Genomic DNA, 20,915 nt, shown 5'->3' on the forward strand with positions numbered 1-20,915 from the left:
CCTGTTTGTTATCACACAGACGGCCGATGGCCTGTGTCGTCCACATCGGGTCTAACGCTCCATCCTTTTGTCAGTGGGAGAAGCAGATGGTGCGCAGCGCCAACTTCATCACCATCCAGGGTTTAACCCCCAACAAGACGTATTACATCCGAGTGCTGGCCTTCACCTCCGTGGGAGACGGACCGCTGTCCCAGGACCTGCAGATCATAGCCAAGACCGGAGGTAAGCGAGGGATGTCCGGCTCCGCTCGAATGGCACAGATACGCCATGGATACCGTCATCTCGATCGGAGAGAATTAAAGAAAGGATGTATCTTTTTTTCCCCCCAACCTGCGTAGTTCCATCCCAACCTTCGGAATTCAAGGGCGAGGCCAAGTCCGAGACCAGTATCCTGCTGTCCTGGGTTGCCCCGCCCCAGGGCGGCCCCGACAACCAGATCACGGGATACGAGCTGGTCTACCGGCGAGCCGACGACACAGAGGAGGTAAAATAAGAGGGAGGCGGGCCGATTGGTGACAGAGAGCAATGTTTTGCAAGACTGATAAATTCATGGAGGGTCGGGTGGATGACAACAGATTGAAGGAGTGTTTTATTGAATAGAAGGAACGGTTGCCAAACAGAAGATTAAGTGATCTTACTATAAATAGTGAGTTCTGTGAAGGATGCCCTGGGGAAAAAGTTAAAACAGCCCTTTTTTGTTTTTGTTCTCACCGCCTGCGTGTTCCATTGTTCTCCGTTCCTCTTCATGTCCTTCCAGAAGAAAGTGAGCTTTGAGCCCACCACCTCCTACCTGCTGAAGAACCTGAAGCCTTTCTCCACCTACACCTTCCAGCTGGCTGCCAGGAGCAAGCACGGGATCGGGGCGTACACCAACGAGGTGTCCATCGACACGCCGCAGACGCGTAGGTCCCACCACGAATACTACTGTGTGTGTGTGAGAGAGAGAGAGAGTGAGAGAGAGAGAGAGAGTGGTTTCAATTTTGACGATGCAAAAATGAGAACTGGCTCAAAAAAACGATCCGCAAACACACCAAGCGCCAAATCCGACCATCATAGATTTGTATGCTACAAACAAGACATTTGGCAGTTACTTTTTTTTGCATTGTCACAACGAAAAGGGCCCTCGTGAATCCCGACCTTGACCGACCTCAGATTTGATATTTCAACAAATGCATCATGAGTTGAATAAGATCCCAGAGCGTATTCCCAAATGGTTTAATTTAGCAAAACACGGTATCAATCGATGATTGACAGCAAAGTAACGACACTTGATTTGTTGGCTACCAATCTGAGGTCTGTAAGAGAATCAGTGAACACAAAGGTAAGCAGCCTGAGAAGCTAGATAGAGGTGAGAACTCCAGCATGGATCACAGAGGCTTGGGTAGGCTGTGAGGACAAGTAAGTTATGGGCAGGTATGTTTGTGTGTTAAAGCTCTAGTCAACGTTCTTGTGTCGCATCTCTTTTTTATTTTTTGAAGTCATCCACTCGTTTCCATCGCTCAAACACTCCGACCGATCAGAAGCCGACACCCATCGTTCAGCATCGACACCCATCGTTCAGTATCTTGCTTTCTAGCCACAGGGTCACTTTTTGTTTCTTCTTCTTTTTGTCGTAAGAGCTTTCTGTTCTCCAGTGTTTTGTTTTCATTTTATGTTTCTTTGTCTTTTTTGTTCTCTGTCTCTCGTCCGCTCAATTTCATCCCGCCATTCCTTCACGGCAAACCTCACCTCACCTCTCCACCCACCGATAACGACCTCAACCACACACACACACACACATGACCGAATGACATGTACCCAAACAACACACATACACACACACACACACACACACACACACACACCCCTCCCTGCCCTGGACACCGTGCGTCCCCGAAACTGGCCGATCAGTCCCTTCAGCGCCTCCCCGGGACATCACATGCTCCAGTCCCAGCTCTACCAGCGTCCTGGTAAGTTGGGCTCCGCCCCTCCTGGAGTTCCAGAACGGCGTCATCACCGGATACTCCATCCAGTACTCCACCACCGAGGGCCACAAAACGTCTAAAAGTGTTGACGGAGTTCCCCCGGAGAGTTCTCCGTACCTCCTGGAAGACCTGGAGAAATGGACTGAGTATGGCATAACGGTTCGTGCGCAGACGGAAGCGGGGGATGGGCCGGAGAGCTTACAGCTGCTCATCCGCACCGAGGAAGATGGTACGTTCCTGAAAAAACAACCCTCCCCCCTTCACCTTCCCCACACTCCTCCCCTGCCTGTCTTAGGACGGGCGGCCCCTCTAACAATGGCTTCCTCACTAACATAGCACAAAACTAACGGCGCTAACGAGCTTCTTCCTTTCGGCACTCTCAGTGGACGATGCATTCAGGAACCCGTCCGACCCGTCAAAACCTCTCCGTTGTTCCTTCGTCACCGACAGCAACCTCCAACCTCCGGACACCTTTCCTGCTGCTCCCTCATCACCGCTCTCTCTTGTCAACAGCAACCCTTCTTCTTTTCCTTCAGCAGCAACTTTTTATCCTCTCTCTCTGTTTTCTTTTTCTTGCCAGCATCTTTTTTTTCCCCTCACTTTTCCCCTTTCTTATAAATCCCAACAGTTTTTTGGGGATGAGGGGTGGTTGGGATTTCCCGCCTTTTTTTCTCCACTAACGACACCAAACCCATTCCCTGTGGCTGTAGCCGTACCTTGGCCTTTCCAACTCCTCTCCAAGCCTTTGAACATCTCTAATCTAACTTTGCTCAAATGCATTCTACTGTGTCTCGAGTCATTTGTAATATTTCAGCAATATTTTTCGAGACTCATGCTCGATATGTCATACTCTCAATGTCTCCATTTTTCTAGTTTGGAGGCATTCCCCCTTTTTCCCGTATCTATATAGGGAGAAGTGTAGTTCTTGGCAGCACGAGAGGGTTTTCTTGATAACAGCATTTTCTCTTTGACTGCCTGCCACTGTTTATCTGCCCATGGCAACAAATCCTTTTCTATCTGCCATTCTTATCTTTCTCTACATTTGCTTCTTATCCTCCACTGCTTTTTTCCTCCATGTTTTTCCTCAAGCACTCTCATTTTTTCTTTTTTTCTTTTTACTATTTTGCCTTTTTTTCCCAGACATCCGAGCCGTTTTTAGACTTTTTGGAGGGTGTAGTTTTTTTTAAACATTTTTCAGCTTTTGGGTATTTTTCTTTTTTTTTTACATGCCCATGAATCCAGTATATTTTTGTGAAGGCCTTTTGAGGTTTGAGTGCCCATCATCTGTGACCCTTGACCTCTATCCCAAAATGCATTTTTAGTTCCAAGTGGTCCTCCGCGGGGGGTGGAGGCAGAGACTGTGAACGCCTCGGCCGTTAGGGTGAAATGGCGATCACCGGCGCCCGAACGGCAGCACGGTCAGGTTCGAGGCTACCAAGTCCACTATGTGAGGATGGTCTACGGAGAACCTCAGGGTCAGTCGTCCATCAAGGACATCCTCATAGAGGACTCGCAGGTAAACACCTCGTGATCACACGGTTTTGTGACATTTCCCATATATTTAGGATGCATTATTATTAATTGTAAATTTGCAATTTCACATATTAGGTTAATAAATGAAGATCTCGCTAGACACATGGGTTTACGTGGATATACATTATAGATGGGAAAGCCAGCATGTTGCCTTCTCAGTATAGATAAATCTTTTATTGAGCAGAAATCCTTAAGAACGTTTCAAACGGACAATTGGACATTTTAGGAAATCTGTTTATTTGCCTTCTAGCGGAGAGTTAGATGAGAAGATCGATAGCCAGGAGCCGGTCGGCTTAGCCTAGCGTAATGACTCGTACGAAGCAGCGCCTCTAAAGCTCACTAATTAACACGTTGTATCTCCTTTGTTCGATCAAACCATTTGTGCAGTCTTTCTGCTTCGTGTTTAGCACACAGACATGTGAGTGGTATCTATTTTTCCCATCTAATTATTGGCAAGAAAGCAAAGCAAAGTGTATTTCGGTCTTGATTCTTTTCATTTTCAGCATTATTGGATCTCTGTCCAGGATAAATAATGAGCCTAAATCTATTTATAATTGTCAATTACTGCTGGTGATTTCCAGCTAACACTTCTGTGGCAGTAAAAGACGGTGCATTCAACTTGATAATATTAACAATGGTGTTGTTATCTTCTTTTTCTCTTCTTCTTTGATGCTGCTATTCAGTGGGAATATGGTGACTCAGCAGAATATGTGAGTAAACCCTTCTTTAAGCCTATTATTTAACAGTGGAAACAACAAAGCACAGAGAGATGATGAGTCATATTTATGAGATTGCAGTTTTAAAACCTCCTATGACCTGTGTGAGGGCTTTAATCCCAGAAGGAAGTCCCTTTTTTTCATTTTGGCATTGTGTGTTTTCCAGAATTGAATTAATAAACGACCCCGGAAAAAAACACAAAGACATAGATAACTGATGATGTGAGTCACTCGCGGGTATTGCCAAAATACCATTATTCATGCTTTCCGCAGGCCAAGAAATGAAGAAAATATTGTGTTGAGTGTTTAGACGGAGGCCGGTCTAAATGAGTTTTGAGTGTCTGCGTGGTTAAAGGACATTGTGTGCTGCTCGCAAACCACATTTTTGATAATTTGATAAAGTTGTTTTGAGTTTTGTTGAGACGGTTTCCAGTCTACGGTTTCCAAAAGCAGCATCTAAGTTATATAAGACGGAAAAAATAACTTCCCGGCCTGAGAAAAGTCTCGTTGCCGTAGAAAAGAGACGAATATCTGTCAGGTGCCGGCACATAACTGTATCTCTCTTAACCAGGTTAAGCCAAACGGTTGGGCTTTTTGTTGTTGTTTTTGTATTAAACAGAAGCCCCGCTCCGTGTCCTGAGGGCACACAGAAATAGTTTCCGTTTTGACGCTGACAAGGCTTTTTGTTCTCCTGCAGGAGGTGCTTCTCGGAGACCTGAAGGCAGACACTGCGTACTCTGTATCAGTCGGGGCTTACACTGCCAAGGGCGACGGCGCTCGCAGCAAAGCTGTTACCGTCTGCAGCGCCCTGCCACGTAAGTTTGTCCACGCAAACACACACACACACACACACACACACACATTGCACTGATCTCTGAGCCCAAAGCGTCGCTAATGATCATTAGAGGCCATTAAATCGTTGAATTGCTTCCCGTCTCACTCTGTCACACCTTGATATGCCCAGGAAGAAGCCAGTCGCTTGGTGCCGCATTAATCATATTTTGTAGCTTTCGCTCGAGGTTACGAATAATGTGCTTTGCAATTATTCCCTAATTATCTTTTCATCAGCCCCTCTTTCTCTTCATCCCCTCCCTGTAGTGCCCGAGAAGCCCAAACTGACTGTGAGCGCCACCGATTCAGGCACAGCTCTGCTCCACTGGTACCCGCATCCCAACCCGCCCACCCCGCTCCTGGGGTACCGCCTCACCTTCGGACGCGTCGACGTCCTCCCCTTCACGGTGGTGGAATTCCCCACCAAGGAGAACCGCTACAGCGCCCAGGACATTCACAAGGGAGCCAACTACGTATTCAGGCTCTCGTCCCGGAACAAAATGGGCTACGGCGAGGAGGCCGTCAAGGAGCTGACCACTCCGGAGGACGCCCCGAGCGGGTACCCCGAAAACATCATCTCGGAGGAGGCGTCCGCCGTCTCGCTCCGGCTGGCGTGGAAAGCGGTGCCGCTGATTGAGCAAAACGGGAAAATCACAAAGTACTCGGTCCTGTACAGGGATATAAACAGTCGGGGGAACGCCTCGGAGGTCGTGGTGCCCGTCCCGCGGGCGAGTGTTTTGTTGGAGGGCCTGAGTGCCGACACCGTGTACGAAGTCAGGTTGTGCGCGTTCACAGCTGTCGGCCCCGGGCCGTTCAGCCCGAGTGTCCAGTTTAGGACGCAGCGGCTAGACCAAGGTAGGGTTCACTTTTCTAACAACCTCCATCTTCATTGCTCCGGATGCAACACGCGCTTCCTACCAGCACACACAAGCCCCACTTCCACACACACTCGCACACACTCACTCACTCAGACACACACAACGTCTGGTGACAACATCTTAAGTGTCCTTTTTCGTTGTCTTGTCACTGTAGTCTTAGACCCAACGTCCTTTTCCCAAAGCAAGGTAAGAGTCTTGGGTCATGGTATCGCTGTCCAGTCCCGCTCACTGTGTGTTGATCAGAGCAGGTAGCTAGCTTGAGATTGGAACTAGAGAGTGATACACAGGTAAGGCCATTACCTTTGGTTTCAGTAGAGAGATTAAAGTGAGACTGAAGTCGTGTTGATTTTGTTTTGTTTTCCTTTTTCTTTTTTGTACCTTTTTAGTTTTTGCCACCAACTTCCGAGTTAAAGCTGCCATGAAGAACTCCGTTCTGCTGTCCTGGGAGATACGAGACAAGAACCCTGCCCAGCCCTTCACCGTGAGTGCATTAGCATTTTGTCATATTTAAATGTGGGGAAATACCAAAACTCAAACAGAAATCAAATATTCCAGGTCTCAAAAAGTGTAAAAAACACAACTACAGACAGGGTGTGAATAAAGGATGGGGGGAGAATGAAGTAATCTACTTTTTAAATTCAACATAATCTATTCTGTTATTTTCAAGCATTTGTTATCTATTTTTCTCTGTGTTCCTTTTTTTTTATGATGAAAGTCAACGCTTCCTGTTTGCAGGAACATACTGTAATGCAGGTGTTTGGGCAAACAGGCAAAAACATGGAGACGTTGCACTCAAGTATAAAAAGTATAGACCAACAAAACACCTGGATCCTTTTAGATGGTGTAAATAAAAGCACTGGGAACTATTTGGGAACTATTTGGGAACTTGCCAAGCGTACATTGTGTGTCGTATTCATGTTTGCGTCCCCGTATGACACCGTCCCCGTATGACACCGTCCCCGTATGACACCGTCCCCGTATAACACCGTCCCCGTATGACACCGTCCCCGTATAACACCGTCCCCGTATGACACCGTCCCCGTGTCCAGATCCTGTACGGAAAGAGCCAGTCCGTGGAGGTGGACGGGAAGCAGACTCAGAAGCTGATCGCCGGCTTGGAGCCGGACACGCAGTACTCCTTTCTGCTCACCAACCGGGCCAACAGCGCCGGGGGGCTGCAGCACCGCGTCACCGCCACCACCGCCCCGGACATCCTGAAGACCAAGCCCACGGTGGTGGGGAAGACCAACGCCGACGGCATGGTGACCGTGCAGCTGCCGACCGTGCAGACCACGGCCAAAGTCAGGTAGGGATGATGCATGGATCAGGTTTTGTTCCACGAAGAGATGGGAGAGAGCTTTGATAGTAGCCTGAGCAGAATTTGCTCCTCCTCCTCCACCCTCAGCTGCCGCGTTTCATTTATTGCTCCATCAGGAGGGATTTCTCTTGAGTTGGCAGCAAAGCAGGTCTGAGAACTCCCACAACGGGCCGATTGGAAGCACAAAGCTGATAATCTCATCTGCCTATTTCATAACCAAGAACAAATATACGTGGCCCTCAGCCTGATAGCACAACTTGGATCGGTCCGCTGCCGCTCACATGTTCCCACGGCCAAAGTGTTTTGGGGATCCTTAGGGTCCCGAACAGGGTTTTGCTCTTTCAAGATCTTTCCCCCTTTTTCAGGGCCTCCATCCAAGATACAGTAGTAGCACAAACGTATTGAAAATAATAAAACACACCATAAGCAATAAAAAGAAACAAAAATTGTTCGCTTTTGGGGATTTTCACATTGATCAACTTATCCTCCCCTCCCCTCCCCCCGCTTGCCATTTCATCTTTAGAGCTGCCACAGATTCTCACTGTCTCACATTTGACATAGAAAAGCTTCTTTCGAACCGTATCGCTCTGCATCGCCGTACGGAGCGCTGGAGTGAGTCATCCATTGAGAACACACGGATGGTTTTGGGTGTCTGTGCCCTGCGATCGCTTGGCGGGTGCTTCACGGTCTGACTGCCTCTGAAAAAAAAGAGGAAAAAAATCCCCCTCCTCCTCCTCCAGTGGTTTTATTGTTTTTGTCTCACGCGGGGCTTCAGACAGGGCCCTCTGTTCCAAAAGCAACCCCGCTGTTTGGATTTAGCGTGCGGTGTCACTGCTGCTGCTGCAATATAGCGTATTAATGACACAATACTCCGTAGTTCTTTACAGCAGAAGGATAAATAGTTTGACATGTGAGGGAATATCCTGCCTCACTTTCCCACACACATGAGGTCAACACTACATGTGTGTGTGCTGTACATGTCATTGATCCCCGGTGGATAGCAATAGTACAGATTAAATTAAGCATTCATTACATTTGTTTTATGGCTTCTTTATTATGTATTTGCTTCAGCCTGAACTGTGCGCGCTGTGTTTCAGGGGTTACTATGTGGTGGTGGTGCCGCTGAAGAAGCAGAGAGGAGGGAAGTTCCAGAACTCCTGGGAGGAGCCCGACCAGATGAACCTGGACGAGGTGAGACCTGATGGAGAGCTCGCTGTGAGGAAACACTATTATATGATGACCAACAGGGTGATTGGGATTTTGATATTGTTTGCCTCTGTGTGCCAGACATGGATACCGTTAATCTTCCACTCTTTTATGAAGCTATTTTTATTTCCAGATCGTTGTGTAAATGAATCGCCTGTGTGTGTACTTTGGTTCGCAAACTCAAATCGCCCCCTGAGGGACAATTGGAGTGTTTGGAATTTAATTGTCAAGCCACGTAAAACACAGAATAGCGGCGATCCCGCTGGCAGGGCTCCGGCGTCCGGCTATTTTGCGTCTCATTATGCGAAGGTAGACGTCGCCTGTTCAACCCAAACAATGCTTTCACATAACATTCCTCATCTCATTCCACTTCCTGCCTTTTTGGGGATTTTTTTTCTCTGAAGACCCCATCACCTCATTACGCTGGTTCTGAAAGTGCATCCATGTGTGCGAGATTAGTTTCAATAGAGTTTTTAACGGCGCCCGCCCGCGGCTCTCAATGGATAAACGCGCGAGCAATTCAGTTGATGAACACATTCATGCTGAGGTGATAATGCCCGATACAGCCCCATTGTCCCTTCAATGGGGTGTGTGTGTGTGTGTGTGTGTGTGTGAGGTAAAACTGTTAATCCCTGTCCACCCTTTTGCAGCTGCTGAAAGAGATCAACAGGACCAGTGTCAGCCGCGCCCTCCGCATCCGCAGACAGGCCGGCCAATCGGATCCGAGGGCCTACGTCACCGCCCACTTCAAGACCCTCCCCCTGGAGTTCACGCTGGGCGACGGGCGAAACTACGGCGACTTCCGCAACCGCCCGCTGCAGAACGGACAGGAGTACGTGTTCTTTGTGCTCGCGCTGCTGGACCTCTCTGAGAACGTGAGTAAGACACACGGACGCAGCGCAGTTTTCATCTAAACGCAATCCAAAAATTATACAACATTTTTGAAACGTGTCTCGCTCCAGACCATGTACGCCACCAGCCCTTATTCTGATCCCGTGACCTCGTCCGACGTGGACCCTCAGCCGATCGTCGACGAGGAAGAGGGTCTGCTGTGGGTGGTGGGGCCCGTGCTGGCTGTCATCTTCATCGTCTGCATCGTCATCGCCATCCTCCTGTTCAAGAGGTAAAGGATGGCATGATGGAGCCAGGAAATCAAAAAGATAGAGAAGGATTTAAAGTTTTGATGAAGAGGAGAACAATGTAATAATTAGAAAGGCAGCTCTCGTCTTCAGAGAAGAGCAACAGATACTGTCCAGGGATTAACAAAGTTTCACGTCCAATTTTGACTTGCTCTTCCGTTTGTCATGTATGTTATTTATAAGTTATCCAAATGTTTTGGCATAAGCAAACAGGAAGTATAATGTTTCCATTGAGTCAGTTAGGTTAGTTAGCATATTGCTCATGTCTGAGTGGTGGGTCTGAGAAGGCGTATGAAGGAGCCGTATCTTTTGCCCCAGAACCAAGCAGCTTCAGCTTGAAGCTGAGGCTGAGCTCAAAGCCGGCCGACACAACGGATGGTGGACGATACCATTATCGCTCATTAGCATTATTCATGATGGTCATCCGTTCTGCTGGCGAGAGCGTTGTTAATGCACTAAAGCCAAATGCAATACATTGCTGTGACTGATTGCAGAATCACTAACCTTGATGGTAATAATCTAAAGTTCGTGAGCGCTCCGGAGTGTGAACTGTGGTGATCCACAGCCATCAATGTCCCACTTTGCAGCATATTTCCAGTGTGTGATCATTTGGCTTTAAAACCTACCCAGCACTGTAATAAGGAGGTGATTTGTCTCAATGAGAGGGGCAGAGCGATGAGTTCAGCGTTGCGTTAGTCTCTGGTGTTTGTTTGTTCTTCGACTGGACACTAATGTTATTCATCCTTGTCTGTCCTTTTATCTGCTCTTCTCCCCTGTCTGGATCCAGCAAACCTGACAGGTAAACAAACACTACCTATTTACCATTTCCCTCTGTCCTGCAGGGTATTTCCCTTGAAAAGCCTTTGCAAATAATGCTTTGGATAATAGATCCCAGCAGAGTCAGGATTAACTTGATGTGTGTGTTTCTTCTTTTATGTCTCTTTTGGATGATTGTATGGTAAGCTGCAGTGCACTGGGTAAAGACATGAGGCATGAGAGCATGCAGGAGTAGGGAACAATGACAACGGCGCTGCATGAGTTTACAGCTCTGATTTGAACAGAAAGATAATGTCAAAGAAAAGACAGACTTCCACCTCCATCCCAGACAATGTGCCGGCAGCTTATATATATATATATGAAAGAAAAAGCTGCAACTCTAAACCAGCAGTCGACCAAAGCTCTGGCAGAATATTAAACTGATTTTTCCAAAGAATTACAGCTATCCCTGTAAATGTCCGAGGAGCAATTTTATGTAGCTTTTCTTGGAAGTTTTAAAACATCCACATCACTCTGATCAATTTATTTGAATACAAATCCCCCCCCTCCCAAAAGAATAGAGGTTCTGCATAAGATTACAAATCCCACATTTTCCCAGATTCAGCTGTTTTTTTGTAGTTTTTACATGCAGTAAAAAGCTTCTCAGTTCACCAGGAGTTGAGATGCATGTCCACGCTGAGCGTTGATCTGTGATTCCAGGAAAAGGGCCGAAGCCGAGGGCAGGAAGGGCAGTTTCCCATGCAGCAAAGCCATGTCGTCGCACCACCCCACCGACCCCGTGGAGCTGCGCCGGATCAACTTCCAGACCCCAGGTAAAAGCGGACGCGCGTGTGTGGATGCACGTTTTTCTCTGAAGCACTTTTATGAGATTAACCGTGGTGTCGTTTTTCCCCTTTTCAGCCTACCGTGTATCAGTGTACCGCGGTTACCGCCGGTTGTCAAGTTAGTTGGTTTTTCCCCATTGTCATCGCTAACTAACCTTTCCATCCCATCTAGGATGAAGCTGCTTGAATTGACAACATTTCATCAAAATGCCTCGGGAATCCTTTTTTTTATTTTGTTTTAAAATGCTACATTTTTAACCACCTGTGTGTCATAGTCTTTTTTTTATCTTCACCAGCAGTGTGCCTGTCCTCCGAGGACATGTTATTGTGCTTCAGTAGCTTTCAGAGCACGCACATTGTTCTCTCTGTCTTGCCAAGAGAGAAAATGGTCACTTAACAAAAAATACCAACCCAAAAAAACAACCCATTTGCTTCCCGCGCCGACTGCGGACAGAGAGCACTAAACAACACCGCCTCTGAGACTCCTCGCTCTTAACATTTTCCTCCCCAAAAAAAAAAGTTGTAAATGTATCCAAATGGCCTCTTTGTTCTATTCCTGTGCTGCAGGCATGGCCAGCCACCCGCCCGTCCCCATCTCCGAGCTCGCAGATCACACCGAGCGCCTCAAGGCCAACGACAATCTCAAGTTCTCTCAAGAGTACGAGGTAGGAATGACGATTATCCGTCTGAACTTGGTGAAATTCATCTGGTTTCGATGCAGTCGCATACATATTTATCGTCCATTCTGCATGTTTTTTTAGTTTTTTTTCAAGCTCAGCTTCAATTTCAATGGTGCGTCGAGCCTCACGCAGTTCCCCGAGTTGCATTTTTGATTCTTCTTCATGGAGCGATACGAGATAAAGCACACTCTCCCCTCTCTCTCTCTCTCTCTCTCTACTGTCTTGTCGTTATCTATACAAATACAAAAGGGGGAAATTGAAATTGCAAGCTCAAAGAGAGTTTGCTTACAGCCAGATGGTTATCGAGCCCCGTATTTTCTACGCTTTGGCGGAGAACGAGCAGCGACGGCGTCGCAGAGAAGACTCGTCCAAGAGATACAGGAAGCAAGTGCTCTCTTCCAAAAATACCACTTTTTGATTAGTTTCCTTCAACTTGCGACCCAGTTAATTTAAAACAAAAAAAGCCTTGTACTTGTAGATAAGCAAGTGCCTGAACTCGGTGTGCTGAACTGTGACACTGAATCAGTACAAGTAATTCTCCACATGCTGCCTGCGTAGCAAATAGCGCCGGCATTACAATGAGACCCACAGAGAGCCATTAAAGGGGTGAAAATGTTTTTCTTTTCCTCGATAAAAATAAAAGAAGAACAAAATCAGTTTAGGCCGACGGCCCCCGGGTGAAAAAGCAGACGTAAAGCGCTAATTGGCGAGCACAAGAGAGAGAGAGAGAGAGAGAAATAGCGTGTGACAGAGATACATATATAGAGGAAGACAAGGGCACATTATGCAAAGAGTAGAAAAACAGAGCGAGGGTGTTTTTGGGGGGAGAAAAAAAAAGCGTTGGAAGAGCGGACAAGGCAGGGTGGAAAGAGACAGTGAGGGAGAAGCTGTGTGTAATTGTGGTGTCAGTTGGAAGCACTCTGTTGAGCCCCGCATTCCCTCTGCATGACTGTGTGCTTTGTTCGGTGCCGAAACCCTTAACGACGAGAGAAGGAGAGAGAAGGATGGAGGACGGGTTGAGAGAGAGAGAGAGAGAAGCCAGAAATGTTTGCGGCGTAATAATCAGACACACATGATGTTAGGCAGCGTGTGCAGTCTCCAACACACACACACACACACGCACACACATGCATGCACGCACGCTCTCCAACCTCTCCCCCCCCCCCATCAACCACACCGTAATTATGTGTCGTAAAATATTCACAATTGCTAAATTGCCCTGGCTCTCTCCTCTTCGTCCCTCTCCATCGACAGCCCCCATAATGACCTCATGTCTGCCTCTCCCAGCTAAAGGCGATGGTTACACTGTAATTACCCTCCAGGAACTTAATGTGTTGGTCTAACACAACCATCCTTTCTCTCCCAGAGGAATTTATTATGCTTTTATCCTCTGGTCTCTGCTAGCTAGCTTAATTTCCTTCTCTTTTTTTTTTTTTTTTGAGCGCGTCCAAAACGGAAAGTCCCTCCATCGCCGTTGTTCTCCTCCAAGCGGGATATCGTATTTGCCGACATTCCGGTTCAATAATACCTTGTTAATTTTCAATTTGTCCTTGGTTTTTTTAATGCTGTGGTTTCGCTCCAGCAACACTGGGCAACGACTTGTGAGCTCAAATTCGCGGACTTGTCCAGTTCTGGCTCTCATGAATGCCATTTTCTGCATTTTGAGGCCGATTTGAAGGAATAACATCGCCATCGCCAGCATTTAATTTGAAGTGGTACTGCTCACTGTTTAGCATATACATCGTATTAGATCATACTTACAGGAGTTATAAAGTGGTGTTTTCCCTTGTCTTCTTTGACCTTCATCTTTTGCATGTTGCAGTCCATCGACCCCGGTCAGCAGTTCACCTGGGAGAACTCCAACTTGGAGGTCAACAAACCAAAGAACCGCTATGCTAACGTCATTGCCTATGATCACTCCAGGGTCATACTCTCCAGTATTGAGGGTAAGCCACGCTGCCAGTGTGTGTATGTGTGTGTGTGTGTGTGTGAGCTTGTACTTCTATCTTTGTGAGGACGTACTTGAGCGTGGGGACATTGTTAGGAAGTGACGGCATTTTGGTCACTTCTTTTAAGGGCTGTTTGAGGTTTGTGACTTGGTTACAGGGTACATTTTAGGCTGAGGGTTTAAATTGAGCATTTAGTTGTGATGGTTGAAGGTGCGATGTGTGAAACCCAGCCAACTGCTCCCAGAGTAGTAAAATGAGAGGTTTTCTTAAGGGACTCAGAAGCACTACCCCTTTTGTCCACAGGGGCCGCAAAAGAAACTAAATCAACCCCTTTGTTACTTCAGGATAATACAAAATAAACCTTAACCTTGAACTTGATTCAGATCACTGTAACCTTAATTTAAAGCAAGTTGCAAAGTGCATTCAAAATGGCACGAAAACGTGTCAAACACAACTGCAAATTCTCCCTTCCTGCAGGTGTAGAGAAAGAGGATGACTCTGGGCTGTTCGGCTGCATTGTGCCAACGCAGTGAGTCATCACGAGTATAGAAGTACAGTTCATGTGTATGAATGTGTGTGTGTTAGAGCTGCTATCCATGACAAATGAGATATTAGTTAATTTATTAATAGCCTTATTTACTGATGCAGTTTCACGGTGTGCCCATTCTGCTGGATTTGGTCTTTTTAAACTGAAATTAGAGGAAAAAAATAGTCTCAGTCCTGTTCTCAGTGTGCGCTATGAAGCGCACACACCCACCTCAGCTGGGAAAGACCTGAGGCAGAGAAACTGGCAGCTCCAATGCGGAGACAGGGAGGCAGTGGGAGGCCAAGCCCAAACAGATGAGCCTTATCTGGGCAGAGCATGTGTGAGCAGCCCTTCCACCCCCGCCTGTCCCGGAGCCCTGGCTGTCTGTCTTTCTTTCAGCTTAGAAAACACATATACTCTTGAGCATGTCCAAACACACAAGAGCGGACACACACACACACACACACACACACACACTTTCTACGATAGATTTAAATACACAATGACCGGGATGTGCACAAGCGCAGATATGCACGTTTGCTCCCAGTCTCCTCCACACATGCTGCATGAACACTCTCTGCCAAGCCAGGGTAGCCAGCAAGTAACTGGAGAGTGTGTGTGTGTGTGTGTGTGTGTGTGTGTGTTTTATCAGCACAGTGCTTCTGCTGTAGTCCCTTGCAATAAAGTTGCAGCACATCAAAGCGTTTAGCCAAGCTGTCTTTTAAAGACTGAGGTTGATAAACATGTTCGAAGCTCTTTTTGCCGCCTGTCCCCATCCCATTTGAAATAAGTTGTGTAAGCGCCCCGTACTCCTCAGTCATTTAAGTGTGTGTGTGTGCGTGCATGAGTTGTGCTCACATGAAAAAGCGGCGAGAAGAGAGAGAATCCGCTGCAGGAGTTTCTTCCTGTCAGAGGTTCTTCTGTTTGCTCATTGACTCCCATCTTTTCAAACGTAAACTGCCATCAGACGACTCAAAAGGAGTTTTGTGTCCCACTTCGGCAGATTCGGGTCACGGCTGAATGCATGCGCGTGCACGCCCCCCCCCGTGTACGTCTGTGTGTGTAATTTGGTGTTTTTCCGTATGTGTGTGTGTGTGTGTGTGTGCATGTTTGAGCTGTGACTCAGTGATTTTTGGGATTATGGTATTAGGCCCCAGATGAGCAGGACTGATCCTAAATCAAATACACACAGATGGTCTCTCACGTCGCACACACACGCGCACGCACCCCCCCCCCCCACACACACACACACACACACACACAATCCCCTCCAGGACAAGCAGTGTCAGCCGAGTTTTACACAGAGACGGGCCCCTACAGTCATATTGCCATTCAAAGCGACACATCCAGAGTAGACTCAGATTAGGCCCATGATCGTCTTAGCATGTATTATAAAACAAGACGGCTGAACAATCCAACACCAAAGGACGCTTGGCCCGGTGGAAACATTAATCCCTCCGCCATGACCTCAGACGATCCGCTCCGTTTAGTGCGGCGCCGGGGACCTGCTTCCCCGGCCGGAGACTTTGAATGAGTCGCATATATTGTTTCACCGTGAATTAGAATGAGGATCAGGTCCATCGGCCAAGGACAGTGACCCTCTACCCATCGCAATTCATTCTTCACCTTCAATTCATTCTTCACCTTCAATTCATCCTCCTTTATTCACCTCGTCCTGCAGGTGTCCCGGGCAGTGACTACATCAACGCCAACTATATCGATGGCTACCGCCGTCAGAATGCCTACATCGCCACTCAGGGATCCCTCCCGGAGACTTTCGGGGAGTTCTGGAGGATGGTCTGGGAGCAGCACACGGCCAACATCATCATGATGACCAAGCTGGAGGAGAAGTCACGGGTAAGAAGGAAAAAAGGGGGCGGAGTAATCGGGCAGAAGAGGAAAGGAGGAGGAGAGGGTAGGTCACTTCGGGAAAGGGGGCGAATGTTAGGTTGTCATGATATTAGGTTGCAGTTTGTTGGTAGGCTGTGCATAAAACACAGGCCATGGTGGAATACATGTGGGGAGGGAGGATAGAGCGAGGTACACAGAACACGGAGTAAGGTAGGGTCAATAAATGTAGAAAATAAAACTATGGTATGCAGGATAAACAGTATCACTAGCAGTACAGGCTAGCTAGGGAGCAGTTAAAGCCCTGATGTTGTCACAAGCTTTTTTCCAAAATGCAATGTGATACAATGTGTAAATACAACGTGCATTTATAGATTTTATTGTGAGCAATTTTGTGATAATTTCCCCCAAAAGTGAGGCAGACCTTTTATTTCTTTGGTCCCTGCCTTTTGTACATCAGCATCCAGGCCACACGCTGCACATGCAGTGCAGTATTTCCATGTTTCACCTGCAGCGATCTGCTTTTAAGACTTTTGAGGAAATGTCAGAAGAGCGGCGGCGACGTGTAGCGTGAGAGTGCAACCGGACGTCAGCGTAGGAAAGGAGGTGAAGGAGGTTCAGTGGAGAGGAGGACTGGATTTGGTGGAATATGATTGGATTCGACTGTATGCAAGGGAATGTTAGGAGGAGGAGGAGGAAGTGGGTGGGAAGGGTAAGATTATGGGGTTTAAAAGAACGGGATTGGATATGGAAGCAGGGCGCCAGGTTGAGCGGGATTAAGCAGAACAGAGCTGTCAAGGACACGGACGCTTCTGAAGGTTAAATTACGATAAAGTAACAGGAATAAAGTTGCAGGGAGGTGAGAGTCGAATACGGGTTGAGTAGGATTGGACGTGGCCGGTTTGAGGTCACGGGACGTTCCTCTCTTCAGGATGCGGAAGGACAGTAGAGCCCGAGATGGACTTCACAAGGAGAGAAAGGACCGCCGAATCAACCGAAAGACCACCGAATTCATTCTGCCGCTCGAGCTGAAAGCGCTGTGGTTAAGTGAAGTTAAAGAGCACGAGGCGGCGCCCAGTCGATCCCAACAGAGCAGGACACAGTGGAATGGCGAGCAAGTCCCAGAGGAGGGGTTACAAGTACAGCTAAATAGGGGGTAGCTCATGAATTAGGAAATCATTTAGCCTCCAGTCATTCTGCTGTTAACACAATACGCGCTTGAGTAAAAAAAAAGAAAAAATCCAATGTAATGAGAATGTCATGTCGAAATAGAAAATAACAAGAATGGCTCCAGGTATGAATCATGATTAAGTGCTAACCAATTATGTCCAGAGCCCTGTTCAGAGAAGAATGATCCTTTCCTCTCATCTGTGCTTCTCCTCCTACTAACCTGTGTCCTGTGTTGAAACTCTGACTCTTTTCCAACTGTCTCTGTTGTGTCTGTTTGACCCTCAGATGCCCTCTTATTTCTTCTCGAAGGCAAGACCTCTCTTTCTCTCCTTTGCTACTCCCTTTTAAAAAAAAAATGCAATCTCACCTCACATGGTTCTCTCCTTACCTTTTATTTTATTCCCCCCCACCCCCTCTCCCCTCTTCCCCACCACCTTTTCTGTGCAATAACCAGTGCATTGAGCCAGAAGCAGGATTGTTTTCTACCCATCACAAGGCACTCGTAGTTAGCTTTTCATCGTAGCCACTGCAGGCCGGACACAGTGCACATTAGTGTCTGCCGTTTGCATGATCACATCCCGCTGCTGTTTTTCTACTTTCCTGTCAAGTGTCTGCACAGAAAGACCGGGACTAGAACCCGTGACTGCACGGCACCTCGCTGTGAACTTGCAGGCCGCTGCCGTCTCGTAAACCTGGGGAATCGCCGGCCGTGAAATGACTGCTAAGCTCTGAACGATCTCGATTCAATAAGTGGTGACAACATTATGCCACAGTGAAGACAGTCGTTTTACTCAGCTGTTAATTATCAGCCCACTAGCTCCGTATCTGCTGTTAGAGGGAGTGGTGGGCCGCTTGTTGGAGGAGATGATTTAATCTCATTTAATACCTCTCAACATTACGCCGTTATGTGTTTACGCATTAACGACACAGATGATCACAGATGGTCCCGCTGTGGGAATCTTGCCAGTACCCTTTCCTCCGTTTAAGCACCAATCAAACCGCGCTACCAGCCGGGCGGTTGAGACAATATGTCACTGGGTGATATAGCCTTCACGCGGGGCTGTTTTGGTCTTTGGCGGGGGGTCTTTTTCCCCCCCGTGGACGGCCGTTCCTGTCCCCGCAGTGTCTCAAGGTCTGGTGGGAAAACAACAGTTGAAAAGCTGTAATTACAGCCTGAACGTACCGGGCCAAAACGCATAATCCCCAGTCTGGAGCAGCGGAATGCAGAGCGAGCTGAGCTGAGCTCCCTGCTGTCTTTGATGTGAGGACTGGAGGGATCAGCACATAACGTTTGGTTTGGCCTGATTCTGCCAAGTGCAGCCTCCCCACCTCTTTCCCCTCTCTGCCGGGATATGTTCCCTCTCTCATTTGGGGTCTCTGAGGCTGAGCTGAAGAAACTACAAACATGACAGCTCTAGACGAGGAGGGGTGGGGGGTCCTAGGGGTTTCCGTGGTCAGGGGGTTGCTGGGACTTGGTGTAGTTTTGTCGGGATCTGTGAGGTTGGAATGTAGGGCGATGTACGGCATCAAATATGCGAGGGCTGCGCTTCCGGGTTCACTCGGCTTTTTCCAGCTCTGCGCCAGATCTTCGTGAGAGCCCACCAACCTGTATGGCAATTTCATGCCACACAGGTTTTCTAGCATTTAAAGCGCAACTTATGCAGGATCACACCCCAGAAAGCAGAACTCTCTCTCTCTCTCTCTTCACCCCACACACTCGCTAAACCCGCTTTCACACGCCGGGTTGACGCTATATATGCAATTTTTTTCCCGAACTTTACTGTTGTTGTTTTTTCTAAAACTCTCTCACTGAACTGCTTTCTCTCTTCTTTTTCTTTTAAACTTTTTGCATCTGTACACGAGCACACGCGCCCAAGTCAGCTCTCTCTCTCTCTTTCTCTCTTCTTTCACAAAAAATAAACAATATCAAAATGTGTACAGACATTATGCTGAACTGCTCGGCACCCTTCACAGCTTCTCTCCCCCTCCCTCTCGTTAGGTGAAGTGCGATCAGTACTGGCCGACGCGCGGCACGGAGACCTACGGCCTCATCCAGGTCACTCTGCTGGACACGGTGGAGCTCGCCACCTACTCGGTCAGGACCTTCGCTCTTTACAAGGTAACATGGCATGCGAGCAGCGCAGTGGAATGGGGCCGCCCGCGCGTGTATTGATCTGTTGAAACATTTATGCCAACCAGTTTGTGTGTTTGTGTGTTCGAGTATGTGGCCGTGTCACGGTTAGTAGTGACCCAACATGAAGGAAAGACGGGGGGGAAACATACTTTCATACATTATTGATCTTTCCTGTGATGTTTAAAGGGAACAGTAGTGCCGTATTTCTTCTGAGACTTTGTTTTTATTCTCTTGTCGTCGAACAAATCCCCACAAAAGCCCCGATAAATGAACCCTGACCACAAGTATTGAACGCGTCACCACAGCCGGATACACCGTGTACCTCAGACCTCCAAAACTATTGTTATTGCCATGAACATACTGCAGTTTATTTTCAGTGCATGAACCTTCCCGTCGCTGTAAGTACTACCAAAAGTGTTTTAATCCAAGGCTGCGAATAATCCCCCATAAAAACAATTAAGTCCTGATTTAGCAATGTTTCCTCGCAGTTTTAGCACTTTACTGAGCCTTTTTTATTCATTTATTTTTGACAGATTTCTATTTTCAGTAGTAAGTGTCAGACAGCAGAGCACGTCATGGGGTTTTGGACAATCAAACAAACAAATATATAAATAAGTAACGCCAGCTTCATCTCTCTCACTCTGTGTCCGTCTGCTCGTCCAGAGCGGCTCCAATGAGAAGCGCGAGGTTCGTCACTTCCAGTTCACGGCCTGGCCCGACCACGGGGTGCCTGAACACCCCACTCCCTTCCTGGCCTTCCTACGCAGGGTCAAGGCCTGCAACCCTCCAGACGCCGGGCCCATGGTCGTCCATTGCAGGTGTGTTGTTGTTTTTCCGTCATTGATTTATCTATGTTTTTATTTTTGTATTTTATTGGTTCAGCGTCAAAAAACCTTGTAATTGGACTGAAAGGACTCATAAATTCACCAAAAAGAAAATACTTTTGGTCCTTGGTGTGTGTGTGTGTGTGTGTGTGTGTGTGTGTGTGTGTGTGTGTGTGTGTGTGTGTGTGTGTGTGTGTGTGTGTGTGTGTGTGTTTGCGTGCGTGCGTGTACGTGCGTGTGTGTGCTTGCATGAAAACACTTATGTGTTATTTGGGGTTTTACTTGGCAGCATAATTTTCAAAAGCTTGGGAGTCTGTGAAAATCAACAAGAATCCAAGAGCACTTGTATAAAATCATTCATTGGTCCCGCACTGATTGACCTGCCATTATGCAAACCCCAAATTGTCCTCGCTGGCTTCGACAGCCACATTCCTCCCTTACCGACAGCCATCGTCTCGAAGGTTTTACAACAGAGACAGCCCCGGCGCTTCCAGAGGAAGCTTCCAGGGTCCACTATTTTGCCGTCCACGCCGGTGTTCCTGTACGTCGTGGGTTCAGAAGTTTAAACTCACTGCGAGCTGCTGTCTGCGCAGCAGGG

The 20,915-nt window shown here is 47.6% G+C and overlaps 1 protein-coding gene across 1 annotated transcript in view; it reads left to right on the forward strand.

Moving 5' to 3' along the window:
* Positions 1-20,915, forward strand: part of ptprdb (protein tyrosine phosphatase receptor type Db) — an 82,978-nt gene that overhangs the window by 51,555 nt on the left and 10,508 nt on the right. The window contains exons 12-33 of the mRNA XM_079219605.1: positions 75-222; positions 339-484; positions 758-902; positions 1,891-2,193; positions 3,287-3,480; positions 4,181-4,207; positions 4,911-5,028; positions 5,312-5,899; positions 6,309-6,403; positions 6,972-7,228; positions 8,338-8,431; positions 9,097-9,321; positions 9,409-9,569; positions 10,373-10,384; positions 11,062-11,174; positions 11,263-11,304; positions 11,754-11,851; positions 13,689-13,812; positions 16,023-16,198; positions 17,645-17,668; positions 19,359-19,478; positions 20,157-20,311. Coding sequence (XP_079075731.1) covers positions 75-222; positions 339-484; positions 758-902; positions 1,891-2,193; positions 3,287-3,480; positions 4,181-4,207; positions 4,911-5,028; positions 5,312-5,899; positions 6,309-6,403; positions 6,972-7,228; positions 8,338-8,431; positions 9,097-9,321; positions 9,409-9,569; positions 10,373-10,384; positions 11,062-11,174; positions 11,263-11,304; positions 11,754-11,851; positions 13,689-13,812; positions 16,023-16,198; positions 17,645-17,668; positions 19,359-19,478; positions 20,157-20,311 — 3,365 coding nt within the window. The remainder of the gene's footprint in view (positions 1-74; positions 223-338; positions 485-757; positions 903-1,890; positions 2,194-3,286; positions 3,481-4,180; positions 4,208-4,910; positions 5,029-5,311; positions 5,900-6,308; positions 6,404-6,971; positions 7,229-8,337; positions 8,432-9,096; positions 9,322-9,408; positions 9,570-10,372; positions 10,385-11,061; positions 11,175-11,262; positions 11,305-11,753; positions 11,852-13,688; positions 13,813-16,022; positions 16,199-17,644; positions 17,669-19,358; positions 19,479-20,156; positions 20,312-20,915) is intronic.

The sequence above is a fragment of the Taurulus bubalis genome, assembly GCF_910589615.1.
Source record: "Taurulus bubalis genome assembly, chromosome: 6".
Classification (NCBI taxonomy): Eukaryota; Metazoa; Chordata; class Actinopteri; order Perciformes; family Cottidae; genus Taurulus; species Taurulus bubalis.